General features: G+C 53.9%; 12 protein-coding genes across 12 annotated transcripts; 5 read left to right on the plus strand and 7 right to left on the minus strand.

Moving 5' to 3' along the window:
* Positions 1-248: 248 nt before the first annotated feature.
* AB675_6946 (uncharacterized protein) lies at positions 249-740 on the plus strand (the record flags this gene model as incomplete). The annotated part of the gene is made up of 1 exon (XM_018147275.1): positions 249-740. One exon carries the CDS (start codon positions 249-251, stop codon positions 738-740), a length of 492 nt encoding a protein of 163 aa, XP_018003260.1.
* A 305-nt stretch (positions 741-1,045) lies between these two features.
* On the minus strand, positions 1,046-2,182 carry AB675_6947 (uncharacterized protein; the record flags this gene model as incomplete). The annotated part of the gene is made up of 1 exon (XM_018147276.1): positions 1,046-2,182. One exon carries the CDS (start codon positions 2,180-2,182, stop codon positions 1,046-1,048), a length of 1,137 nt encoding a protein of 378 aa, XP_018003578.1.
* Positions 2,183-3,556: 1,374 nt separating this feature from the next.
* AB675_6948 (uncharacterized protein) lies at positions 3,557-4,507 on the plus strand (the record flags this gene model as incomplete). The annotated part of the gene is made up of 2 exons (XM_018147277.1): positions 3,557-3,979; positions 4,100-4,507. 2 exons carry the CDS (start codon positions 3,557-3,559, stop codon positions 4,505-4,507), a joined length of 831 nt encoding a protein of 276 aa, XP_018003128.1.
* Positions 4,508-4,986: 479 nt separating this feature from the next.
* AB675_6949 (uncharacterized protein) lies at positions 4,987-6,201 on the plus strand (the record flags this gene model as incomplete). The annotated part of the gene is made up of 1 exon (XM_018147278.1): positions 4,987-6,201. The coding sequence occupies one exon, from the start codon at positions 4,987-4,989 to the stop codon at positions 6,199-6,201; it is 1,215 nt and encodes a 404-aa protein (XP_018003459.1).
* A 213-nt stretch (positions 6,202-6,414) lies between these two features.
* AB675_6950 (uncharacterized protein) lies at positions 6,415-8,184 on the minus strand (the record flags this gene model as incomplete). Its single annotated transcript, XM_018147280.1, has 2 exons — positions 6,415-8,033; positions 8,079-8,184. The coding sequence occupies 2 exons, from the start codon at positions 8,182-8,184 to the stop codon at positions 6,415-6,417; spliced, it is 1,725 nt and encodes a 574-aa protein (XP_018003261.1).
* Positions 8,185-8,585: 401 nt separating this feature from the next.
* On the minus strand, positions 8,586-9,246 carry AB675_6951 (uncharacterized protein; the record flags this gene model as incomplete). The annotated part of the gene is made up of 2 exons (XM_018147281.1): positions 8,586-8,892; positions 8,936-9,246. The coding sequence occupies 2 exons, from the start codon at positions 9,244-9,246 to the stop codon at positions 8,586-8,588; spliced, it is 618 nt and encodes a 205-aa protein (XP_018003371.1).
* A 1,340-nt stretch (positions 9,247-10,586) lies between these two features.
* AB675_6952 (uncharacterized protein) lies at positions 10,587-11,070 on the minus strand (the record flags this gene model as incomplete). Its single annotated transcript, XM_018147282.1, has 2 exons — positions 10,587-10,611; positions 10,658-11,070. 2 exons carry the CDS (start codon positions 11,068-11,070, stop codon positions 10,587-10,589), a joined length of 438 nt encoding a protein of 145 aa, XP_018003612.1.
* Positions 11,071-12,666: 1,596 nt separating this feature from the next.
* Positions 12,667-17,172, minus strand: AB675_6953 (uncharacterized protein; the record flags this gene model as incomplete). The annotated part of the gene is made up of 1 exon (XM_018147283.1): positions 12,667-17,172. One exon carries the CDS (start codon positions 17,170-17,172, stop codon positions 12,667-12,669), a length of 4,506 nt encoding a protein of 1,501 aa, XP_018003184.1.
* Positions 17,173-20,256: 3,084 nt separating this feature from the next.
* Positions 20,257-22,088, plus strand: AB675_6954 (uncharacterized protein; the record flags this gene model as incomplete). The annotated part of the gene is made up of 2 exons (XM_018147284.1): positions 20,257-21,146; positions 21,200-22,088. The coding sequence occupies 2 exons, from the start codon at positions 20,257-20,259 to the stop codon at positions 22,086-22,088; spliced, it is 1,779 nt and encodes a 592-aa protein (XP_018003343.1).
* A 498-nt stretch (positions 22,089-22,586) lies between these two features.
* AB675_6955 (uncharacterized protein) lies at positions 22,587-23,267 on the minus strand (the record flags this gene model as incomplete). Its single annotated transcript, XM_018147285.1, has 2 exons — positions 22,587-22,867; positions 22,925-23,267. 2 exons carry the CDS (start codon positions 23,265-23,267, stop codon positions 22,587-22,589), a joined length of 624 nt encoding a protein of 207 aa, XP_018003450.1.
* A 482-nt stretch (positions 23,268-23,749) lies between these two features.
* On the plus strand, positions 23,750-25,348 carry AB675_6956 (uncharacterized protein; the record flags this gene model as incomplete). The annotated part of the gene is made up of 1 exon (XM_018147286.1): positions 23,750-25,348. The coding sequence occupies one exon, from the start codon at positions 23,750-23,752 to the stop codon at positions 25,346-25,348; it is 1,599 nt and encodes a 532-aa protein (XP_018003148.1).
* Positions 25,349-25,948: 600 nt separating this feature from the next.
* On the minus strand, positions 25,949-26,512 carry AB675_6957 (uncharacterized protein; the record flags this gene model as incomplete). Its single annotated transcript, XM_018147287.1, has 1 exon — positions 25,949-26,512. The coding sequence occupies one exon, from the start codon at positions 26,510-26,512 to the stop codon at positions 25,949-25,951; it is 564 nt and encodes a 187-aa protein (XP_018003274.1).
* Positions 26,513-26,538: the final 26 nt, after the last annotated feature.

Below are 26,538 nucleotides of genomic sequence, written 5' to 3' on the forward strand. Positions count from 1 at the left end.
AAGTCAGCGTGTGGAAACGTGTGGATGGTTCATCCGACGTATATGACATTCGATTTCGTCCCTTCGACTTTAGGATATTTCGCTGTAGACAAACAACAAATAACACAAACGGCAGTCGAGCATCAGCACCGTCGGTGATAACCAACGTACGCTAGGACACCGTCCTGAACCGCCACATTAAATCAACTAGGCCCCAGCCAGCCCGGCGCAAAATGCTCGACTGCCGACGTGCATCCAACACAATCACAATGCCACCTACCACCGCACAAGCCATAGAGCTACACTGTCTGAGCGCCAAGCGGATACGGATGCAGTCGTCTTCTGACGACCCAGATTTGCGACAAGTCATTGCACATGCACGCCTCTACGTCGAAACACAAAGATCGCTGCTTGAAAAAGCTGCATCACCAAGGCCGCGGGCACCAACATCGCCGCCACCACCTCCGCCGCCACGGCGAAGAGCCTCGAAGACGTACGAGACTGCCGCTGTGGAAGCTCAGCAGGAGCACGCGGACTCAGCTTCGTCGAGCGACGAGGAAGACGATGTCTTCCCACGTCACGACGGGTCACCTTGCACGACTGCCGAAGCAGTCGAAATCACAGATGCGGGTGAGGTTTCACCTACCGACAGTAGTGGACGTTTTGAACCCACGACATCATATTGGAAGGGGTCAGAGTCAGTGTCGACGAGGGAGCGCTCGGCTTCCACCGTATCGGTGGAGGAAGTTCTCCCATTCTGAGTGGGCAGACTATGGAGTTATTTGGTAGGTGGAAGCGTTTCAAGCGATATTTGAGCAAGGCGCTTGGTTTTCGAGTAGAAATGTTGATTCACGATAACGAGTTCATGTCTTGATGTTTTACCAAGACTTATACTGATTCACCTACTGTCTACGACTTGTGGCAACATGAACAAGAGGTCAACGATTCATACGTCGAGCTAGATTAACATTTCTGACATGCAAGAAAGATTGAGTGCTATGTACAACGATTAAGCTCTGTCGAGCGTCCGTTCGACACGTCGAACATCATTATGCCACCTACTGCATCACGACCAGCCTAGCATCTTCTCCCCTCTCTTCTCCGTATATGGCCCCGGCTGGAACTCATAATCATAGCAGAACGGCCCTGCCGTGGTCGAGATCAGATCCTTGACTGGCACGCTATCCCCAAAGTAACCCCAATCCGGCTCCATTGAGTCCAGGGTCACATTCGCGCTCGGCGGCGCGTTATTCGCAGTCATCGTCCCATACAACTCATCGTAGATCTCCGGATGCGCCTTTTGCCACTGCACGTACATCAAGTCGAGGAAGGTATGCAGCGGATACCAGATCGGGTCCTGCGCCGAGACATAGATGTTGGAAGCAGGGTTGCCGACGATGAAGTGCGCGCCAGAGTGCAGGCCGAGGTCGGTGCCGCCGAATACGCCATTCAGTGCAGTGGAGAATGCGGCTTGGTTGGGCGCGGCGATGGCGTCATTGAAGGCGGTCCAGTTGTCCCAGCGCTGGGCAACGTACGGGTTTAGGTCGCGGGTTAGGCAAGAGCCGTTGTTCGCAAAAGCGTTGGGTGGGAGTGGGGAGCCGAGAATCAGGCCCTGAATCGGGATGGGTTGCATGGTGTAGTTCATGCCTGCGAATGGTCCAGTTGTGACGCAGCCGCCGCCGAGGCCGGTTGGGAGGGAGAAGCCTGGTGCGAGGACTGTTGGTGGGCGGTCGGGGATATATGCGCCGTCACCGGACATGGAGTAGGCGTCGCCGTTGAAGATTGGTGTGTTGGCTAGATCATCGGCTGTGGCGGGCCAGTTCCAGTATGGCATTGTGCCTTCGAAACCGCAAATGTTTCGTAGGTCTTCCTCGAAGAGGTGAATGAACATGCGGTGCCATGTCAGGAAATAGCCTGAAAGGTGAGCGACATTGGTGCGGTTGACGTGAACCGTGGCCCAATCGAAGTACCTGTTGATAGCCGCTGGATACTTTGCTTGGTCGAGATTTGATGGCTGAGAACGTATACAGTTGATAGCGTCTGTAAATGCTTTGCGCTCCTCTGGACAGAGATTGTTGAAATCCTTACGGATGCGGATTGTTTCGTTGTTGCAGGGCTGCCAGTCGCCCCATTGCCGCTTAGCAGGTGCAGCAGATGTGAGCGAGAGCAGCGCCGTGAGGGCGAGAAAGGAACCGCGCAACATGCCTGTCAACGAGTGTGAGGATACGCTGGTAGGTAGATCGATTAGATAGTGTGCGCGCCACCAGTCGAGGACGAAGCTCTTTATGTCAATAGGATTCACTGGTGGCAAAGTTCAGAACGTGACAAGAGCCAGGGTCTCAAGAGGCTGGAGCAGTTGACTTTCGCGAATTGTACCAACGCCAGTAGATCACTTGGGGCTGGACGAACATTACCATCCGACTAAACGGGTTTGGGATAATCCAGCGACTTTTGCATTCTGGATAGACGGCTCGAAGCCTGTCGGACATGGAGGATGCCTCATGGGAACCGCCTACTGGAGGTGTACCTTACATTTCCCTCGAGCAGTTAGCCAGAAATAGAGAAACGTTAACGAATTGTTGTGGTGATGACTTCATGACCATTGGCCGGGTATTAAAGACCCGCCGAGACGGCAGTTCATGCAAGGAATGCTTGTGTGTTCAGTGGGAGACTATACCTGACAGAGATTGATGCCGCGTGGCTACCGCACGTTAGCTGTGACAGAAGGTTTGTGGATGTCCGAATGTCTGGAACACCGCTCAGGTCTGAGTTTTAGCCTTTCCAGAATCGGCCTCCGAGCGCCATGATCGACCTAAGCACAGCTGTTGTTTGCTGGCTGTGTCGAGGCTGTGGAAAAATTGAGGCTTGCACCACTCAGCCATAGACATCACCATTCGAAGGCGGGTGAACGCCAGTGGGTGTCCTTGATCACCAGGCCGTCTGATATCGACAGCTGCGCTGTCATGCTGGTCTTTGACAGCGTCCTGGCATGATCCCGAACAGAAGTTGCGAATGCTATAAGAATCGTTGATAGACCCTAGCTCTTCGTCGTCGTATGAGTGCGGGAGCAGGTACTGATCATTCATTGGTCGCTAACCTAGGAACTTCCGCTCAGAATGACCGCCCGTTGCCATCGATTTGCTGCCATAGCACAGGTCGCCACGATGGCGATACATAGAGGTCGTGAGAATCGCTGCCAGCAAAGCGTCACGATCAGAGAAGACGACTTATGTTCATTTATGGTGTAAGTCTTGGACTGCTACACGATGAAACAAGGCGTTTCATTTTCCAACAATTCTCCTTCGACTTGGGCAACGGGCTTTGCCTAGACTGCCAAAAATGCTTGTTTAGATGCGGCCGCATTGGGCATGCTAACCGAGGTATGTCGCGACTGCACTTCATTTCATCGGGTACATCGACATCGTTGCTTCCTGTGTACATGCCTATAATTTCGCCACTTACAGCACCTAGACACACACCTCAAGACGCTCCTAGGACACCCATACTCCATCAGTACTCTCATACTCTTTTAGACTCCAGCCACAGCTCGGATACTGTCTTCACGTATCGTCCTCGAATGCGCTCCTTATACAACCTGCTCGGGGTAGACAACGATCACTATGCCCTGCCATTCGTTACGTCGTGGGCGTTCGGCCCTGGTATCCTCGCCGTCGTTCGCCTACTGATATCATCATACGCGTTCGTTGTTATCTTCGTTACATACGGCGTGCGCCCTGAAGGCATCGGCCACTCTTTCTCCTACTTCACAGAACTGAGTTACTGGGGCGTTGCTTTCTACACCCTTATCGCGGGGATACACGGGGTGGTATACTCCTTGCGCGGACGAAGCTGGCTTGACAGCTGGCCCCGACCTTTGCAGGCTCTTCATGGCTTCTACTACACAACTATCGTCACGTTTCCTTTCCTAGTCACTATTGTGTACTGGTCGATTCTTTCACCCGATCCGTGGTACACGGTGGGTGTGGACAGATGGCGAGATGTAAGTTGAACAAGTGGTGCTTCGTTTGGCTGAAAAGAGGACGCTGCGGCCCCAACTGGGAGTTCGGCGTCCGAGTTGAGTACGGTGCGTGGACTTGACGATGTACTGACTGGTCACCAGCTCTCCAAGCACGGTCTGAATTCCGCAATCGCTCTGTTCGAGCTTATTCTGCCTGCCACTCGACGGCCTCCCTGGCTGCATCTACCTGGTCTTATCTTTCTGCTAGCGCTCTACCTTGCTTTGGCTTACATCACACACGAAACGGAGGGCTTCTATCCGTACAACTTCCTCGACCCGAACGATGGCACTGGCACGCTAGTTGGGTATATTTTCGGAATTTTGGCAGGGGCTTGCGTGATCTTCATAATTGTGTGGTTCGCCATCTGGGCGCGAAAGAGCTTCACGCCAGAAGGGAAGAAATCGCGCTACGACAACGAAGGGATCCGTGGCGCCGATATCGAGATGGTGGCGAGCCAAACGGCTAAGGGTCCGCAAGCAAATCACGATCACGGCGAGAGGCGGGTGTAGTCCACTCATCCTTGAAGATTGCACAGTACGCACACAGAATGAGCGACTATCATAGACAGAATGCCAGCACTTTTTGCTTCTGACGTCGTCAATCAATATCTTTCTCGTTGATCAGACCATATCTGAAGATCTGCTCGTACGTGCATATATATAGCAAAACGGCTCATAACATGAATTGGCGAAGCCGCGCCAATTGTGATTCACTGGATGGACTTCGGCATATGCCAAGCGATATGCAATTCTTCCAATGTAAGTCGTAGGACCGTAGCGTTGCACAAATCGTGAGTCAACAAAGATCATCGTTGCCCACGGAGATGTGCGGGACCTCGCAAGGCACCGCCACATATAATGAAGGCTGCTCTTGACAAAACATAAGAGAAGAATAACGTTCCGACGTGGAGGTGAGATCTAGGAGCAACAGTGGGGTGGTCCTAAGACGACAAGAGTAGTAAACTGAAGTCTGCACCACAATAGTCAAGATGGCAGCAACATCAGTCTCAGCGCCGAAACATCCCAACATCACGGCCGATTTCCTCGACCACTCCCAAAAGCTACAGCTTCTACACAACAAACTTAATCCACTACTTCCCTACACCATCACCCTGAGCCGCTGGATCCAATTTCACCACCGAAAGCCATCGCCCACTTCGCAGACTTTCATCGCCCTGACCAACACGGACGACTCATCCTCAAGGATCACCGACTGGCTTTCTCAACCCTCACATTCGCCTTCACCACCAGCAGCCGAACCATGGCTAGCAGCCCACATCGACCTCGCGCCCGCCGGGCAAACCCAAGTTATCGTCTTCGCCTCCTGGGAGATCCCTTTTGACCAGCGGACCCCCTTCACCAACCCTCCACCCAGCCCAATCACCTCACCACCCACGCCCTTCATCCCCAGTCCAACTCACGCCGCCCTCCTGCATGCCCTTCTCACTCACCTCGCCGACCGTCTCATCCCTCAGCGCCCCACCTCGCCGCCTGAGGACTGGATCTGGCTGCGCGACAACAAGAAGTATCTATCCCAGCCGTACTCACCCAACAAGGTCCTCTTCGGGAGCGTTCATTCTGTGCTTGTGCCGTATTTCGAGGCAAATGGGGTTGCGAGGCGAGATGGGATGTATGTCAAGGTAGTGATGCCACCGCAGATTGGCTCAGCAGTCGACGGCGAAGGGTACAGACTTCCAGATGGGTACTCGTTCGGCACACTCACCACCTCCGAACTACAGACGGTACTCGACAGAAGTCCCATCCCACGGACGCTGACTACATTGAAGGCGATTACAAATCTGGGAATCTACTACCACGACCCCTCGGTTAATGACAACACCTCGTCCGAGTGCATCGCATGGGCCTTCCTCGGCAAAGATGGCAGCCTGTCGAGCATGCATGTCGAGCCCGCGCATCGCGGGAAAGGTCTGGCTACGTTGCTGGGAAGGGCTTTATTGCCGAAAATTGAGCAAACGTTTAGACTGTCAACGTCTGATCCTGTGAGCGAGCGCACAGTAGCAGATGATCGAGAAAGAGTTGAGTCAACGCAGTGGTACGGACACGCGGACGTGGACACAGCCAATACGTCGTCTCGGAGGGTCATGGAGAAATTGGGTGGCAGAGTATGGTGGGGGGTGCAGTGGATTGAAATTGATGTGCCTGTGATACTGAAGGCACTGCAGCAGCATGTAGAGCAACAATAATGGGATTCCGCGAGGAGGCAATCTGGTGACAATATACATACGGCACAACTATTGGAACATACCAGATCACTTGCTCCATGTGTGCTGATCAGACTATCATCGCTTTTCGGCCGCCCATAACGTCTCAGTCCTCTGGCCCAATGCGCAATCTCAACAGGCAAGTCATGCCAGCTTTATATACATCTCGTTCCAGTCGTCCACCTGTTGGTCCTCCTAGTCCCAATCGAAGTCCCACTCAACTTCGCTGAAAGCTGCCTCGCTGTGGGCAATCTCGTCGTCACTCACATGAGACGAAAAGTATCCATCGTCGTCAGCATCAGAGGGAGATGTCGCGGTCTGTACATTCATCTCCTTGACGTTGGTAGTGACAGGTGCGGCGTAAGCAGTGGTGTCCTCAAATTCTTCAAACAAGCTCGTTAGGCCAAAGCTTGCAGCCGAGTTGGCAATTTCATCATTCCCATTCGCATCATTGCTGCGATTTGCTGACTGGAGGAGCTCGTTCATGACGACTCGATACGCAGAACTTTCATGCTTTCCCATGTCGCAATTGGGGGTGTGTTCCTGCTCGATACCGAGATCCTTCAGCCATGTAGACAATCCGACGCTGGAAGGACTTGGCCAAAGGGTGCACCTATCTGCACCAGCAAATTTACGAGCGAATGAGACCGCATTGTAAGGACGATCTAGCTGGAGTTCCACTGATTGTCGGTACAGGCTAGCTGGCACTAGCGCAGTGCAATCCGGCGCAGAACACACAGCTATGTCAATTTCAGGTATGATGGTGGCATCACTGTCAAGGCGCTCCCTGGGTCTATCGATGGTCGATCTAGGGGGCGCGGTCCGGGCTAGTGCCATCGTGTCTGTGTCCGAGCCGCAAATTGTGGACTCGAATGCATCCCACATCCGCTCAATCGTCTCAGGATCATCATCGATGAGATCCATGGGAGTCGAAGCAGGACTTCCATCACGTTGAACGGGCCTGCCAGTGTCAATCATCTCCATACACTCATCCAGTGATGGACTAGTAGGGTTCGAAGCATCGGAAGCATTTGCTGTGAATGGGGTCCAGAGGTCTTCCAATCTTCTCTGATACACTGTGACACGCATTTCCTTTGAGCTCCTGTAGATGTCGGAAGTCGTTTCAATCGGTACCGGTCTTTGGCCAGACGAGCCTCTCCGTGCCAGTTGTGTATTGAAGATACTTGAGCATATGGTCCATGGTGGTTCAGGTACATTGCGGAACAACTCGCCGGCACCCTCGGTGGGTGGATCGTTGCTGTGGAGCACAGAGAGATCCTGGTGACCGACGGTAGGAGTTGACTTGGACTGGATTCCGGTACCACCGGTCTTTGCCGTTGCACTTTGATCGGACCAGATGGCCGGATCAGGTAGAGCTTGACCACAACTTCGTAGGAAAGCTTGAATGCGTTCCTCCTCAAGGCTGTCATCGGGAAGGTTGAATGCCTGGCGGCTTTCTTTGTGGTATAGGAGCGGACTTGGGATTCTTATATCATTCAAAGTAGGGCAGTGGTGCTGTTCTTGGTGCTTCAGTGCCTCTCCAGACTTCGAGCTTACCGCAACCTGCGATGACGGCGGAGATTGGTTGAAAGCTTTCGGTGGTTGCTGCACAGGAGTAATGGTGGGCCGCACACGTTTTTGGCTGTGATCGAATCGACCTGGGTGTGCCGAAGCAGATTGAGAACCTGTTGTGGGCCCGAAGATGCTTGCAGTGGTGGCGAAGCTGTTTGGAGCGGGGAACGTGAAGGTGAAGTCGGACTTTGGTGGCGTCGGTGGTGCTAAGAGATTGTGGTCAAGGACAGAGAAAGGGTTGACTTGTTGGGATCAGTATGATCATGCAGGTTGGATGGCCTTCTTACCGTCTCGACTTGCTGCTGACCCGATGTGTATATCGGGGTCTTGATGGTAACCTTTGCTTTGGCAAATCTCAAAGCATTCGTTTAGGCCAAGGTCGATCTTCTGCATTCTGCTCTTGCGAGCATTACGACGTCGGAGGCTCCTAGGACGACGTCCTGCCGATGTGGTTTCGTAGGCGTGGGTAGATCGTCGGGTTGATGATTGGGATGCTTTCGAGGGGATAGGAGACATCAAAGTTGCAATCTAGGAATGTTGATAATACTAGGTTATGTGATGCGGTTTGTTGCAAGTAATGTGCAGATGGCGCTGTGAGAAAGTCTCGGGGATCAAAGGTCTGCCAGGAGGACTTCGAATGCTCCTGCCGTTATCTGTGTTTGACATCATTGTTCTTTCACAGTGCCAATGAGTTGCAGTGGGCAAGAAGCTCGAAGGACACACATGGGAAGGAACGACCAACGTCGACTTGGTGGTCGCAACCGCTATATGCTTATCATTAGACGCTGTCGATGTCAGACGATACTTCCTGGCTGAATCGCAGGCTCGTGTGCCTTCCTCTTCACTTTCTCCATAACACTCTCCCGTTTCTTCTGCTTTTCTTTGCGCCTGTACTCTTCTGGGAATTCCTCATCGTGCTGCTTGCGCACACCCTTCAGGGCCCAGAAGTTGTAGATCAGGAATAGCCCCAACGAGACACCTGCACAGCTGCCGGTAACAATTGCGGCGATCTTGGCCGTGACACTCCAGACGCCCTCTCTTGCTGAGTATACATTGACAATGGTCGAGAGCACACCGGCAAGCGACGACAAAAGAGTAGGCCTACATCAGTCAGTCAAGGCCTGTGTGATCGAGTAAGACATACAGAAAGATCCTGTTGATCAACCACACATAGTTCTTCCGCCACCGATACCAGAGCCATATACAACCAAGGGCCCCGACTCCGCTCAAAGCGGCGCTGATGTATACCAACGGCACGTTGTTGATGGCGTTGACGATTGAGTTGGCGATGTCCGAGGCAGCGTCCCCGCTCGCATTCTCGTAGGCCTCGGTCTGCTTGAATGAAGTGAAAGTTCCAGGAATGACTAGGAAGCCCGCAAGCAGGATCCATCCAAAGCCAGCGGCGAGGATGTTGTGCACTCGTGGTATGCGATCAAGATGTAGAAGCATCTCCATACTGGACTGGTAAGTCGCACGATTGCCTTCATAAGCGATGGACTTACTATTTGGTTTGCACAGTAGGTACTCTGGTTAAATATGGCCGTGGCGGCCTCTGCGAAGCATTTGAAGTCGACTTCACCGTGTCCGACCGGTGAGAGAACACTGTCGAAGCTCTATCATTACGCTTGTGTTCATGCTCTGGTAGGCTTTCTGGCTTGTCGTTGTGGTGCACATGATGCAATGCATCTCGCCCTTTGTCCAGGACGTTGTCGAGCACTTTCATCGTGGAAAATCAATGAGCTGGACTCAATATGCAAACGTATGAGTGTAGTCAGTAGCTAGAGCTGTATCATCAATGCGCACGGTGGAAACCAGAGGAAGAACACAATAGCAGGGCCAGGGATACCTGGTCTTATCAAATGGATGACAGCGGTGCCAGCAGCATGTTCTCCATTGCGATTGCGACAAATGGAACGACCATGCCACACGAAGCTATAGGGCAGACACAGCCTCGACCCTTTGATACTCTGCTTATCAGCCATCAGCGCCAGAGGCCGAAGTATCAGCGTCCCATTCGTCTTCGACTCGCGACTTCGAAGGGAAACTTGCTTCAGGGTACTTATCCTGCATTATGACGCCAGACCTGAACATTAGGCGAGGTCCAGTGCATTCGCCGAACGGCAAGCCAACACGAGACAACAGCGTCCGACATTCGTGGCGATGCACAGACATTGATAGGCGAGGAGAAGATGTTGGCACGATCGGCGGCTCGCTTCAGGTTTTGAGAATGACAACTCCGGGCGGGATTGGCGCGCTTGTCGAAGGGACTCGAGGGACTCCGATTCTTTTCATCACGTGATTCTCTGATGTCAGCGGCTAAAGGTCAGTTCCGACGACGCCTCAGACTGATTGGGCTCTATTCAGCTTCTAATTCTTCACAGGGCTGCTGTCGTAGCGAGCCGGAGGGATGTGCTGGATCAGTACACTCGTTACTGCTCTGTCTGTGTTCCACTCGATCAAGTCTCCATCAAAGCGAAGTCTGAGCTGTCCTCTACCGGTCCTAAATAGCCACCGGCTACTTCTCAGACCTCCTGCGACCCACCATCAGAATGGCTCTTGACCCTAATTTCCTGCTCATTGTCCATATACAATGTTCCTCAGTCGCTCACCGCAAGCTTCGTCTCGGCTTCTTCGGCAGTCGCGGCGCGGTCCTCGGCAGCTTCGAGCAACAAGGACCTGTACGTGTCGTGACCAATGTCAGGTGTGATGGAAGCCTCTCCGTCTCTCGCAGGCTGGGTCGTGTGCAGATTCAACTTTCTGGGAGTCTTCAAGGGAGATTGAGGCAGTTTTTTGCCTTAATGATCCGATGTCCTGCGTGCGCTAAATTCGATCAGTAGGCTGTCATTGAAGGAACGAGAGGGCTTACATGGATCCAGTTTGATCGTTCTCACGAGCTCTCTTGCGACTGAGCGTTTTCGACATCGATCTCTCCTTGGCAACCTGTCTCCGCGAATCTTCGAACATTTCCCTCTTGAAGTCCTGGAGGTATTCTTCGGCTGTCATTCCTCTGGATCTTGCTTCTTTCATGGCTTGAGTGTAGGCACACGGAACCACTTGGTCATCCTCTGGGTCGACATCCAATGTGCTCGAAATCCCTAGAGAAGGGACCTGAGCCTGATCTTGTTCCTCACTGCGTGCTCTGGTGTACTTGAGAGTCACGAAGGCGGAGTCCGGCTCTAGAGTCGTGGAAGCTTGTTTTGGCGATGCAGCGTTCTCTGACGTTTCCTTCTTTCTTCTCTTGAAGATGGAAGCGTCATGTTCTAGCAAGTGTCTGCCCATCTTGGCGATCTGCTCTCGGAGTGAAGCGATTTTCTTGCTACGCTCATCATCCAAGTCACGGCCAGTGACGTGCGAGACCCGTTGTTGCGCTCGTCGCCAGAGAAATGACTATCATCGTCTTGCTCAGCTGGTTCGAGCACAGCCCGTCGTTCAGACGCCATGTTGACTTCTATCCAGCGCCCTACGGAACGTCGAAGGAAGCGGTGAGGTCGACGGAGGCTCAAGGAATGCACCAAACGAAGAAAGGGTGAGTTCACGCAACACGCTGAAAGGATGTCCAGATTCTCATTTCGAAAGCACCTTACTCGTATTTATTTGCAGCAAAAGATTTTCATCGAAATGCCAAGACCCGACCACAACTCACCATCACATCAACGTCCACTGACTCCCACCTCACCTGATCATCACCACCTCGACCACGACCTCCATATATATCCTAACAGCAAGAATCTCGCCAACAATCGGCCACAAAATCAACAAGAACGAGTTCTGTTTCAGCCCTCTATCCCTCGTGCGTTGTACCACCCCCTTTCAGCCACTAAGTGTTTAACTAGGCCCGCTGACAGTTCTCTGACTGTACTTGGTTTGAGGCTACGATTGGCTCAAGCTCGGCTTGTTAATGGTGTCGGCGTGTTGCCTTTGAGCCTCGTCCCGCCTCGATCCTCGATCTGTGGTGTCCGAAGTTTTTTTGTCGGTTTTGGATATGTCTCTCCGATGGGTGGGGTCTTGGGATGTGTGTGTGTTGCTGGTTGCAGCCTCGTTCAGAAATTTTGCGGTTCTGTTCACTCGACGAGCACTTCAGACTTCGTTATGGTAGGATGCGGGCCTCGCCACTATTTATGGACTCAGAGATTCTGCCTTACGCGAACGAACACAGTCTATACACAGTTAATGGTCACAGAATTGTTCTTTGATTGGGCTCGCAAGGGCTGATATCATGTCACCACGTGTCCGGCGTGAGTAGCATCCAAAACCTTTGTGGGCTCGCGGACGAGTCTGACGTCCAACCCCGAAAGGCAGAGGCATCGTTGTGGAAAAGACGGCAATGAGGATTGTGCACAGATGTACAGAAAGAAGAACAAAGCCGACCAGAAAGTGTACGGTAGATAGCAATAATCATTTCACTTCGTACACTAATATTTAACGGATCTTGAAGAAGCCGCCCTCCTGTAGTATATTCCACCACATAACAAGCCCCGGAGAGCCGCTGAACCACATTGCGAAGCTGTTGGTAGTCGGTAGTCGTACATGATAAAGACGCGAAAAGAAAAGCAAACGTGGTCGTACATTGCTCCTTCTGCCCAGCTCTTCTGTCCAAAGTACTCGGCTTCTTCGGCTCTCGCAAGCCGTATGTATATATCTCTTCCTCTCCCTCCTCTGCCGCCCCTCTTGCGTGGGCCGTTGTCGTGTGGTATAGTGTATCCAATATTTGTCTTCCCATAGACATAGAAGAAAATTGTCGTGCATATGGCGTTTGCGTTGCATAAACAAGGAAAAGTGGTGAGCGCTGGGAATGAGCCACAACGTTGAGAGCCGCCAGAGAAACCCGACGAAGAGTTAATGCGGACACTCCAGGTTAATTCGCGCATTGGAGGATCAGAACATCCCTCCCTCCTCGGCCCCCATCCTCCCCGTCCCAGCACCACCCGCCGTCGCACTCCTTCCCAGTCCCAAATTCGTCGCACTCTTATTCGGGAACGGAAACCCCGTGCCCTCGCCATCCCGCGGCGTCAATCGGTCCTCCCGCTCTCTCTCCGCCCAGACCGCCTGCTGGCGTGCTCGACTCGCCATACCACCACCCTCAGAGCTGATCTTGCGGAGACGATTGCGACCGGAGTTCTTCGGTGGTGGCGGTCCCATTGGCCCACTGCCGACAGCGCCTGACTTTCCGTGAAAGATGGAATCGAAAGTCGCGGCTGTAGGCGTATTTCCTAGCGCAGGCGAATTGGTAGCGGAAACCGACTTGCCCATCCCGGGACCGAACCCTCCGGCGGCAGATGGCACTGCCATGCCGAGTGGTGTTGCCAAAGGCGTGTTCGCGGCGCTCGTGGCAGCACTGCCATTTTCGTTGGTCGGCGTGCCGCCTCGTCGGCGAGGATTCATCGCTGGCAAGGTAGGTGGAGCAGTTGCGCTGCCGTCGACCCTAGCGTGCGGCAGGCCGACGAGTGGGACGCTGCTAGTGGAGGAGATGAAGGTTGGTTCCGAGATCATGTTTTTGTTGACGGTCATGCGGCGTGGTCGGCCTCCGTTTGGCTGTAAGGGCGCAGATGAGCCATTTGTTGGGGTAGCGCGGCCGTTGTTGGCGAAGAGGTCGGGAGTGGAGCGGCCGTTGATAGCTGGAGCAGTGGCGAGGGCGGAGGATGGGTTTGGTATTGGTAGTGGAGAGGTGGGTGGTGGGAAGGCCGGTGAGGTTTGCGCGCTGTACGGCGTTGGGCCTGGGTTGAGGAATGGAGATGGTGCGCCGGTTGCGAGGGCTGGGCTTTGCATCGGAGGGCGAGGTGATGGACGGCCTGGGTTGAGGAGTGGTGATGGCGCACCCACGTTGCCGTTACTATGTGCAGGACCGAGAGCAGGCGAGGCAGCGCCGATCACGTGAGGGTGTGGTGATATTGGCAAGCCTGCTGGCGAAGGCATTGGACCGTCATTAAGACGCGGCGTCGGAGGTGCTTTGCCATCGAAGTATCCCTGAGGTGGCGGACCTGGCCGGCTGTTGCTTCGGTTCCTACCCGAGCCTGGGGTTGTTGACGGCGATCGCTCGTATCCAACAGGGGGGCGGCCGTCGTCTGGGCCTCGACGTCGACCATGGGGCGGCGACGGCGAGGAACCTGCATGTCTCATTTCTGGACGCTGAGGTCCGTGACCGTCATCGTCGCTGCGATAGTGGCGCTGTCGACTCTGCGAGCGCTGAGCTGCTTCAGAACCGGCTCGGTCCCGTCCATAGCCTCGCTGCGAGTTGGGCGTAGCTGGTTGCTGACGAGCTCGATCGAAATCTTCGTTGGAAGAATTGGCATAGGGTGTATTCCGGCCATCATGCGGACCAGGAGTCCGACGTCCATCACTTGGACCGGGTGTGCGGCGACCACTACTATGATTTTCGTGCGGTGTACGGCGCCCAGCAGCATATGCTTGGCTAGCAGCTGGTGGAGGGCGATTGTAGTGAGGAGCACGATGGCCTCGCTGGTCTCGCGGTGGACCGTCATCATACTCGTTGTCACTGCTGTCGTAGCGTCTGGGATGCGGTCGTTGCTGCGGATGATAATCCGGACCTCCGCTGTTTAGACCCAACATCTTCATAGCTTTGTTGCCATATTCAGCGGCTGCCATCTGCCCACGACTAGTTTTATGGCGCAAACCCGAAGAAAAGCCTTGAGCAGATCCGCTTCGCTCGTAGGGCTGTCGATGATGGTCGTTGGATCGTCTTGTCGCAGCTGGCGACTGCGATCGGTCGCGTTCTGCAGCGGCCTTCAGGCCTTCTTGGATCTTCCGTCGACGTTCGGCGAGGTCCTCATCAAAGGCTTGGCGTTCCTTCTGCGTGTCTGTGGATACGTTGCGATTATGCTCATGATAGTCGCTGTGCTCGTTCTCGCTCTGCCATGGGGCTGAAGCCACGGTCTCATTGGAGCTGTTGACATCGACCGCTGTCTCTGGCTGAGGCAGCGACTCCTGCTGGAAGCGGGGCGACAAGGGCATACGAGGTGAAAGAGCCATCCGTGCAGAGTGGTTGGATCCTTGCGAGAGTCGAGGGGCTTCTTCGCCCAATATTTTCTGCGCTTTCGAGCTTGCTTCTTGTTGTCGCTGCGCAGCCGCATGACCAAGAATTTGCTGGGCCTTTTGGGACATCGTTGGAGGTAATGGTGTTGTGCTTGGTGTGATGTCCGCATTGTTCGCACCATGCCCGGAGTGATGACTTGATGCAGCCGCACTTCTTCTGCTGTTCCGCTGAGCGTTGTCGAACTCCCACGGATCACTATGAACACTTGCGGGTGGGTTGATTGTGTTGATTGTGTTGATCGTGTTCGATGTTGATACCATTGACATTTCTCGTGGCGTCCGCGAGAAGTGAAATTGCGATTCGGATGCTGGTGACTGAGGATAGATAGAAGAACGATCGCTGTCGTGTCGCAGATGCGTTCTGATCATGCCACTAAGACCGAGACCATTAGGTCCGAGCGTAGGAGAGTCATCGCCCATCGGCTTCGATGCAGGACTAGATGGTTTCAGTGACAGCGCGGGTTGCCCTGGGCTGTTGTCTGCGTGGCCGGGTGGAAGTCGAGGAGAGACTTGCTCGCCGAAATCGAAGTCCTGTAAGCCATCGCGAAGCGCTGGATGCACGTCCTCGGGGGCTATCCGAGGTCGAGAGAAGCGTGCAGGTGGAGCAGCCACCTCATCATCATCCTCATCATCACTGCTGTCGAATCGGTTGATGAAGGTGCTCTGAGACTGGTCTGACTTCGCAGTGTCATTCGTCCGCTTAGGCGACTCTTGCACTTGAGGCGGCGAGCGTTTGTGCTCCATCGCTGTCAGTTCTGCATTGTTACGTCTAATCAGTGATTCGACTCGATCCTTGACGCTACGCTCCCCAGCTGCACCGATCGCAGATGGTGCTGCTTTTTCGGGAGAGCTCAGCTTCCTTAGACCGCTTCCGTAAGGAGAACGAAAGCTACCATTAGTGGTTCGAGACTCTTGTGATGCACGATCGCTCGTCTTTGCTGCATCACTGGTCCGGCTCATCACCGGAGACTTGACCTCTGTCGAAGTAGTTCTACTATCTTTGTCGTGACCTTGGGCTCTCGAGGCCGAGCGTTCCTCGTGCATCTGCTGCTGACGCTGCAAGAATTGTTGCTCATCGTACTGCTGCCTCGGACGGTTGAACAAACCCATCGCGGTTGCCTTGCCACGATCATTGGGTTGCAGATTGCTGCTGTAGACCTGATCTCCATCTTCATCGAATGCTTGGTTCGTAGGCGATGCCGTCTGATATCTTCTGGTCTGTAATTGGGCGCCTTTAGAAAGTTCTTGAACGCCGTTGTCGAGGGATGTAATCGCTTGGCCGACAGGAGGTGGACTATTGGCTCGAAAAGCTTGTGTGGAGAACATGGGACTACGGGTCACATATCTCTCGTTGAGCCCAACCGCACTTCGAGGCTGCGATAAAGGCATTGGAGGTTGATCAGCAGCATCCTTTGGCGGTGGAAACGCTTTCCTCGAATCGGAAGACGCATTGCGCGTAACGCCATTAGCTTCAAATCCATCTGAGGTTCGTAGCTTCGAGGGCGCGTGATTGCTGTTCTGTCGAGGAATTGGCGAGTCGCATGTTGCTACAGATGTTGCAGCAGTCGATGTTCTTCGATTTGATGGGCCAGAGTTAGTGGAAGATTGTGTGCCTCGGTTCTTACTAAATGCCGTCGCTGGTGAGTTGACAGTATCAGCCTCTTCCGATGCTCTCGGGGCATTATCGTTTTCCGGCCAGGTGGACTTATCCAGTGCATCTCGAGATTTGGCAGCTTTGTACTGCTGATAAGGCGACTGCCGTACATCGTCTTCGTACAGGTACCGAGCCTTGCCTGGATTGGCTGTCTCTGCCCCGTTACCAACGTGGTACACCTTCTGCCGACCACCGAACAGGTTATTTCCTTCACCAGGACGAGATCTATTCATTACGCTGCCTCCATCATCGCTAGCATAACCTGCGTCGGAATACGACGATGACCGCTCGCCACGGGCGAATGGTTTTGGCACAGAGCGGATTGACTCAGTCTCCGCGATGTCCGTCAACGGGTTGTGGTTGAACAAGTTGAGTCGTGACGCCCTCTTGGGAAACAGCACACTGTCGTCGCTAGCCTTGCCCAGTATTGAGTTAGGGTCGTCCTGCTCTTTCAACATACTAAAACGGGCCGACAACCCAGGCATGAGCAGACTTGTCCTGAAGTCGTTTGTGGTCGGTAGTGCCGCCGCTATGTTGAACTCCGGCTTGGGTTCAGGCGCATTCTTGTTCTTCCGCTTCAGACTGCGGGACATTTTAGAGCTCGCGGTTGAGGCATCGGGCCCGAATGGATCGACATTCTCTTTGTTGGCCTTGCGGCTTTTCGTGAAGACACCCATAGCGAGGGTTCTTCTGTGGCCACCTCCAGTGAAGCGCCGTCGCCGATCGACTGTCTATCGCAGAAGGCTAGCTAGCGCCTCGAGGCCATGTACTTCTAGGATCGAGACGAAGTTCAATGCGCTCCTTCGTCAGACCATGAGCATGCACTTGTGGACTGTCGCAGTCGAACAACAAATATTACTAAAAGGCAGCAAGGTTTCTCTCGGCCAGGTAAATTATCTGGGACGCGGAGCCGGGGGTTGAAGTAATTATGACAGGCGTTGCTCGCGGTAGCAACGGTAAAGGTCGAAGACGGTGAAAGTATTTGATGTGGTCGAGCACGCGGTGATCGATACTGAGCGATAGGCAAGGCGCCGAGCCTACGTCTTGGTGGGTTGCTGAAATTGAAATTCGAAATGAACGAGTGGAAAGAGCCAGGATGCTCAACGTCGAGGACTCAAAATCAGAGCATGATTGCGAACTGCAGGAAATGTGTGAGCGAACTGGAGCAGGAACAAGAGGAAGATCCTCGTGCAGGAGAGTCCAAAGATGCAGGTACAAGGGTAGATTTTGGGCGTGTAGACTCCCAGTTGGGCATAGAGGGGACGCGTGAAAGACGTGGACCTCGAAAACTGACGGGGATATGGAACGCGGATCCGCCACGTTGGAGGTTTGACTAACGGCAGCTAAGATGATGCCGTATACGTGCCATCAGGTAATTTACCGAAGGTTCTGCTGGTGCGCCGTGGTGGAGAATGGACTTGTATATACCGAGTCTATGCCTTGTACTCGCACCGTACATACAAATAATGACAACGACAATGTGAGAGCGAGCTCACTGCCTTCAATAGACAACTCATTGAGCATCGTGGTGAAGTCTCGGGTACAGAATAGGGGCTTGAATGTTGTACAGGCCCTGGGACAAGGCCCGTTTCCGGAAGGCAAGCAGATGGGAGTATGCGCGCATCGGGCAGCAAATGAGAGAAAATCGGAAAAGTGAAGTTAGCACTTACCGCTGACAGAATCACGTCCAAGGGTATTCCAAGGTACATGGATAGGGATTCGAAGAACGGCATACTGCAGTTGATGATGCTTGCAGCTGCGGTCGCATGTGTCCGATTCGTTGTTTGCTCGATCCGCTTCCCACAGCATGTGCTATTCTTGCCGCTGAGAACCGCGCATCAAAGTGAACTGTGCGATGTTTGCATATTCTGTGTGATATCGCCGGTCGAAACGTCGGAACCGAGCGAGTCCCTCAACTCGTGGCAGAACTGGGTCTCGCTTGCTCGGGTAGGAAGAAGGTTCTGCGACGATGGACCTAAGCGCAGCGGACGCGATGAAATCTCGATGTTCTTTGGCGCAGACAGTGAATAGCCAAGGCTATCGTGAAACGACTTTCAGGGTTGATGTGTGAAGATAGCGCGACGGTCGTTAAAGGGGAGTCGGAAGAGAAGACGCTAACAAAAGCAACCCCTGAACTGGTACCTGACTATGCCTTGATGGGACAGATGACCCACCAACATCGGGGTGATTTGCCGCGTGGGAATGCAAAAAGGCTGAAGGCAATCTCTCGAGCCTCAAACTCTGCGAAAGCCCCTCCTGACTTGTGGCTCAATCACGTTGCGCCACTGAACAGCGATGGCCTGACAGGCCTGAGGCTCACGCATCTTGGAGATGGTAAGCAGCGTCAGTCGCCCGAATCTGAACCACCAGAACGCCAAATGAAGCAATCGCAAGTCAAGCGAGGAAGATCGTAGAAATGTTTGCGGACGAGCCGATCAATCTCGCTTGACCACTCTCCGAACCCAGTTGTTATGTCATTATGTCCCGAGTACGCTGACACAGAGTCTTGAACGCGACAAGATTATTCCTTTCTTGGTTACTGTTCGGCATTCATCACCTTGAGAACCTCAAAAATCGCGTTCTGCAGAGATCGTATGAGCTTTTGCATTGATGTCAATTAGACATGCATCAACTTTGCAGATTGCCATATGTAGGCCTTCAGCCACCATTCGTGTGCTTGGAAATGAGCCGCAGGCAAAGTTCGATGTCAACCGCGAGCATATGGTGTATAGACTTTCAGCGCTGCAGACCCCGCCGCGCCCCAGGATTCATCAGGCAGACTGGTTGCAATCTCATTCCTGGAGCTTATGACCACATGACATCCGCACGCAAGATTGCAGAATGAAAGCGTCGAAATGTCGCGTGATTACTCTGCGGGTATCATTTCTGGGCCGACTACGGGATCTGAGCATGTTGTGTAGTGATCATCATGAGCTATCATCGTAGTCGTAGCCTCATCGACAATTGCATGCCGAGCATGCAAACCAGTCGGACGGGATATCCGCAGGTTCGACGGGTATGGGGACTGACAAGCCAATTCGGAGCGTCGAAGTGACGCTTCAGATGTCTCAACGCAACAAACGAGGCAAACACCCACCACAAGCAGAAGCGAAACCCGATGGCATTCTTGCGCCAGGACTGCCTTGTCCACACGTTGCTGCAGCGATTTTCCATTGACATGTAGCTTCGATTGCTCTCACCGCAGCTCGAGCACTCATATCTTGGCAACGGCTTCGCTGAATGCCACTGTTTGGGCTGAGCATTTCAGTATGCCAAGATGGCTATAACGCATCCTCGTCGATGCTGACCTCGTACTGAGACGACCAAACATAGACCCAGTGTCGGGCTGTGTCTTGTACCATTAGAACCCCCTGCGTCATTAGCAGAAGACTGGTCGTCAAGTCATATAGATTTCTGTCCGTGGCGTAAGATCCTCTGAATTGACTGCACATCAAAACTTCTCCACGCCAAGAGCAAGAGCCGATGACTCGGAGAGGTCCCCCGCAATTGCCACAAATTCAAGTTGTAACTGCACTGCGCAAGTACCTCGTCTACCTTAGATTTCAATCCATTGTCCGCAAGTCAATCATTTCGTGGGTTGTGGCATGCAAGGTCTGTAGTCTATGCGGACTTAATGAGGCAATCCGAAAGGGAACAGGCCTGAGACTGATCTGTGTACCCTATTACATATTGACCTCCATGTCGTCGACCAGGGTCTGAACTGATGATCATCTGGTTTGACCTAGCAGCCGGCAAGCCTCATGGCGCCTGAATTATCCCGACAGGCGCCGGGTATCGCCAGACGGTGGCCGGTAGGAGTGGTCCAGCCAGCGCTGCCTCAATCACTACCCGGACTGAAGAACAAGTACAAAACTCAAGCTACCAGACAGCCTGCATCTTCGACCCCTGCACAGAACAGTGTCTCCGAGCTGCCTGCCCTATCTCGGCCACTTCCTCCGACGCAGTCTGACCCGGACAACATAGAGGCCACCCGAAGTCAGAATGCGCCAGAATTTCTGAATGAAGCTCCTGCCGAGGCATCAGCCAAAGCTGCGGATGTTGGCCCCAATGCCGCCGACGACCCCCAAACTACCGAACGGAGTACACAAGACTCTACAGAGGAGTCAGAGGCACCTCACGAGCTGGGAGGACGCGCTGGAGACCAGTCTGAGCACGAGCTGGTTGGAGACAATCCTGTGACCCATACCAGTCATCCTGAAGCAGTCTCTGATGACGTCTCTGGCGATGTTTCGAATACCATCTCTCGAGCTTCGCCGCGAGCAAGTGTGTCGGAACAAGGCAGTAGAGCTGTGTCTGCTGCAGACACCTCCGACCATGCGACACTGCCGACCGAAATCGATGGCCGAGCCACGTTCCCTGATGAGCTGACGCAGCCCAGTCGAACGGTGCAGAATGGCTACACAGTCGGGTCGGACGAAGGCTATGCTAGTCACGAACATACGGGTCCTGCCTCTGCTACTTCACCGCAATCAGCGCAGCCGAATGGTGTAAGCGCAAGTTTGTCCTTCGCACAAAATGAACCAGCACCGTTCATCTCGCTAGCAGACCATCTTTTACAACTCAGCTATACCAAAGCTTGGGCTGATTACTCGATCTTTCTCAACCCCAGACATTCTCAACCACCCATCGTGTATGCGCACAGTACGATCCTCATCAGGAGCCCGCGTCTAAGAGAAATTCTAGAGCGCAGACCCACCACAGCAGCGCGCGTGCTGACGTTTTCGACGCCCATCTTCATTATGCCCGACGCTTTCGAGCTGCTCTGCGATTCCTCTACTCCGACGCCATCCTTACAGCCGAAGCCTTGGTCCAGCCGCGCGTTTCCTCCGGATCACAGGTTGATCGATCTGCCATGTTGCTATACATCTTGTCTTATTGGGTATCAGGTCTGCTTCTCGGCATAGAGCACGTCACCAACCGCGCTGCTAAGCTGCTGTCTGAAGTGATGGACTGGGATGTCGTCGAAGGCCTCCTCAAGCAGACGGAATTCCTTACATCCGGTTCAGATCCTGAGTTCCTGGACGCCGATATTGATTGGGCTGGTCTGGCCAGACAGTGGAAGTCTTTGGCGCTGGCATTCATTGCGACCAGCATCGATCCAAGCAAGACCAACCTAGACACAGCGTCCGTGTCATCTCTTGCTTCACGTTTCGGCTCGCTCGATGAGACTCGAACCAAGCACAACCCCAAGCTCAGATCAATGGTGTTTGGCTCTATGCCAGCCACTGCAGACATATCTCCTTCGACTACAGAGCCCGCCCTGCTTCAGACCACGTCTTTTCATGCGCCGGGGACAGCCATCTCCCGTATTCTGTTGAACGTAGACTACGGCGACTTAGCGCAGTGGCACGAGCAATCGAAGGCGGCCTATGGCGAAGCCGGAAGCACACTGTTGGCGAATGTGGTGGCAGAGCGGGAGGTTCGCAGGGTCAAGTTGCTGAACAACCATCCCCTATCAAGCAAGCATCGGTCGGCCAATTCGGACATCTGGGAAGTGGTTGGGTGGAAGGAGGCTGTTATCAACGGCCGGCTGACTCGAGATTTTGTCGGTTTCTTCGCTCCGCAGCGTTGAGGCGCTTCATCATTGCCACTGCACCCTCCTGCGAACACCTTTGCGCTAGCGCTGTGACCCTATGACAAACCACGGCTTGTCTGTCGTGAATAGCAGCGTCGAATTCGAGGAAGCAAGCGAAGGCTTCCCAAGCTAGCAGGTTGCCGCAAGTCCACAGGAAGTCCAACGCCGAGGCTCAAGGAACGACCTCGCCTCCGACGCTCAAGTCATCCATCAAACTCAGCTGTTCGGCGTCGCCCCAGACCGCTTGCTCAAAGCACACTGACCACGCGAGAGTTTGATTCGCGGTAAGGATGCTGGTCGGGTCGCGGCATAGTCTTTCGAGGTGAATCAGGTCAGAGACTCTGTTAGCAAGTCTGACAATACCTCCAAGGCACAGATGGAGGAAGAATGGGAAACATGCAAATGACCGTTCACGAATCATGGAAGCCAGCATAACGAGATACCCACACCAAAATGAAAAAGTCCTTCTAAATCATGATATCGTGCCCACTACTGTCATATTGGCCGTAAAGGCTCCTCATCATCTTCTAGATCGTGACCATTCCCCCGGAAAGCTGTTCCTGCTCCTCGGCCTGTCCTTTCACGGCCTGTAGAACCCACCGCATCTGCCCCTACACCCCTGCCGCTCATGCCCGAACTCGTAGGCAGAGCCAACCCCGCCACACCTCCATCTCTAAATCTAAGCACAAATGGCTTCATCAGCGCCCACCCTAACAGGCCGCCCGTGCATGCCAGAAACAAAATTACGACGAGTTCGTCTTTAAGGGAATCGCGCTCTGTTCGGACTGCGTCAGCAATCTTACCGTAAACGAAAGGAGAGAAAGAAAACACACGAAAACAGCTCGCAAAGATCTCCTCCTCCTTCACATCCTCACAGATCTTGACGCCCTGGTCGAGGCAGAAGGCACGGTTGCAGTCTGCGCAGGTTGGGGTGTGGTGTTTTTGTTGGTCTTGTCGTTGTTGTTCTGTTTCTGAGTCTTCGTCGCGAGGTGTGAGGGAGCGGGACAACTTCAGGGAGGAGTGCTGGGTCTTGGAAGTGGAGGAGCGTGGGTTCAGGGCGATGATGGTGCTGTTTCCGGCGCAGACGCATTTGCAGAAGGATGTTGCGGACTGAGCGGCGAGTGTGGTGGTGGCTAGGAGGAAGAGGGCGATGAGAAGCGGTATGAGGGTCCGCATGGCTGGCTTTCGTCCGGATGGACAATACTCGATGTTCAGCAGGACTGCGATGCTGCGTCGATCTGACGTTGAAGTTCAATAGGTGCTTTTAGTCCAGCATGAGGCATCCGGGAGAGCACTAGCGTCTCTTCCCCGGATATGAGGTGGGGCCTAATGGCTGCCTTGCAGGCGTCAGGACGACCTTGACTCGACTCACCACTTCTTCGCAAAATACCGTCTTAGGAATTCGAGCTCCACGCAATGTAGCCGAGCTTACTTCTTCGATAACTCTACATTCTTTGAGCGCGTTCATAAAGCTGTCGGGAACGCCAACTTGAGGTGACAAAACACGTGCACGACTGAGCACCACAAGCCTCGGCATCTCACGAAAAGACGACCTCTTCGCGCCAGGTGGGCGGGCTTTGGTCAAGCTACGTGTCTAACGCCTACTCCAAACGAATAAAATCCAAGTAGCCACCTCTGCAACCGCAGAAGTCGCCAGCATGGCTGCTTCAACGCCGATGAGGCTTGTTCTGAGCCCTCGCGAGCAACAGTTGCTCACCACGTTTCTGCGCGACCACTTCTCGGATAAGATCCGCAAGCCTGACGAATATGACTCGCAGTCTGCGCAGCGAGACAACTTCAACCTGGCCTCGTTCCGAGCCGCGTCACGCGTCTATGCAGCGACCTCCCTGTCGCTCAAACTCGTGGCCTCCACACTCAACGCTGTCTCGCTCCGCACTCAGCGCAAATCTGGCCGACCGGTCCAGCTTAGGAAGCCAATCGTAGCATCGCCGTCACGATTTGCTCTGTCACTCGCGAGTCTGCTGTTCTTCCACCGCACACTCTACCGTCTGTTCTCCAAGCTACGCCTTCAGCTCCTTCATGAGAAAGTCCAGAACATCCGGGAGCGCTGGCCAAAGCTCTACGCTATCCTCACTTCGAAATTGACGCCCGCCATCGGCGCTAGTCTCTCTGGCCTCTCCTTCGGAATCTGCCCATCCGATCAACCCCGCGTCACTATCGCCATCTACGTCGGCTGGCGCGCCCTCGAAGTGCTCTACGACGTCCTCTCGGCTCGTGGCCTGACCCGCAACAACCCCTTCGGCCACTGGGCCATCTTCGCCCTCGCCCAAGGTCAACTCCTACATGCCTTCGTCTTCGACCGCGACTGCTTCCCAGAAGCCTACTCCAACCTGATCCTCGCCAACACGCCCGAATACGTCCAACGACGCCCCACCAACCTCTCACCCAAAGTCGCCTGGCCCACCACAAACCAAATCGTCGACTCCATCGCCGAAATGGCCCGCCTGAACTGGCCGCCCTTTATCTCCCCCATCCTTCGACCCAACGCAAAGTCCCCCTCGTCGACCCTTCCACCAAGCATCAACCCGATCATCAACCCAATCACATCCCGCGCCCATCCTTCTCTCACCAACCTCTCCTGCGCCCTCATCCACCCGTCCCAAACATCCTGCTTCATCGCCTACCTCCGCCAGACGCTCCTGTCGTTCCCCTCCCTCCTCCGCTTCTTCACCATCTACTACGGCGCCCTCAGCGTCGTCATGAGCCCTCAGAAGTTCCTCCCGGCGCAGAACAACCTCCTACCGCAGCTGAACAAACTCAGCCAGCAGATCTTCCGCACCACGACGGCCCTCACAGGTGCGATCGGGGTCAGTTGGGCGAGTATCTGCCTCTTCCAGCAGATTTTCCCGAGGAAATTCCTGCCGCAGTTCCGGTTCGTGTTGGGTGGTTTCCTTGGCGGGCTGTTTCAGATTGTGGAGGGGAACAGTAGTGCGGGATATGCGAATAGTATGTATGCGGCGCGGACGAGTGTGGATAGTTTGTGGAAGGTTGGGGTGAAGAGAGGGTGGTGGAGGGGGGTCAAGGGTGGGGATGTGTATGTGTTGGTGGCGGCGATGGCGGTGTTGAATGTTTGTTGGGATGTTGGTGGGGAGAGGTTGAGGAGGGAGCAGAGGATGTTGCGGGTGCTGAAAGTGTTGAGGGGTGAGGTTGAGTTGGGGTTGGGGGAGAAGAAGGTCAAGAAAGAGAGCGTGCCTGGCGAGAGTGAAGCTGTGGTCGGCATGGAAAAGCAGGATTGAGTTGAATAATCGGGATTCGATCAGGAAGTTTCTGGCGGGTATCTTTCGAGAAGCTGCGTGGGCGCGGGGAGCGTCCTTGCCGCTTGATAACGCTTGCATAGCCGCTGACCTATGGATTTATTGGAGTGCCGTGTCATGTTGGCGGTGGACATGTGGGTCACGAATGGCACAATGCAAAACTGCAATGAGTTGCTCATAACGCCGATTCCGTTCAAGTTGAAATGTTATTTGTGGTCACGGCCCGAGCGTATAGTACGTACTCTATTGCGCTCAAGTCCTCCGCTGTCCGCTCTGAGCCTCTAGTGACGAAGCATGTCGATGCGAAGTCTGAGTAACTTACTCTGATGGCAGACTGCACTAGTCAAACCCGACTTTTGCTGCATTGACCTGTCCGGTCAACTCCGGCACATTTCAATGCATCCTGCGCAGGCGCCTCTTAGCATGTCCTACAGGTCTGATGGATAGCTTGATGGTGGCTTCTCGCTTAGTGCGAAACTTCTGTGAAGCGTGGTCTGGATGGAGTGTCCTTTTACCTGTTCTCGTGGCAGTCATTCCCTGTGTCGCAGTGTTGCAATCCGTACATGCGTGCCATCGTGCCCATCACGAAGAAGCCTTTCGTCCCCGAACTTCCCAATCGTCAACACAATGTGCGCTGTTGACTGTATGTTCTCTGGACCCAACTGCCCATGCCATGGGCTCGTGGTTTGTCACAATCTTTGCAACATTCCATCGATCGCGTATAGACTCGTCGATCATATGCGAAACATTGATACATGTCTTGACGGTGAACAGTCTGAGCTCGCAGCCTGCAGTCGTGCTTTCAAGTACGCGCTCGACCACTGTCGCAAAGTCTGTGTGCACGTAGAACGACTGAAAGTCGTGCTCGCGCAGACCGTCCATTGACCTGCTCCGAAGCTTGGGGAGCCCAAACTTATCGGCAATCAGATAAGCATCCACAAGCCGGATGAATCTTGTGAATGTCCGAGTGACTTGTTCCATGGTCTCGCTGTCGCTGAGTGACTGAAAGGCGTGGAGGACCTGGCTGAATGTTACGTCGTCGTCCGACATGTCTCCGTTTGGCACTTTGGCAGCGACCACATCTGGGCCAGTGATGAAGACTTCGAAGTCATTGGTGTAGATGTACTCAACCAGCTTCGAAATCATTTGGGGATCGTCATCAGGGAGCTCAA

This window comes from Cyphellophora attinorum (assembly GCF_001299255.1).
Source record: "Cyphellophora attinorum strain CBS 131958 chromosome Unknown Contig5, whole genome shotgun sequence".
In the NCBI taxonomy this organism is placed as follows: Eukaryota; Fungi; Ascomycota; class Eurotiomycetes; order Chaetothyriales; family Cyphellophoraceae; genus Cyphellophora; species Cyphellophora attinorum.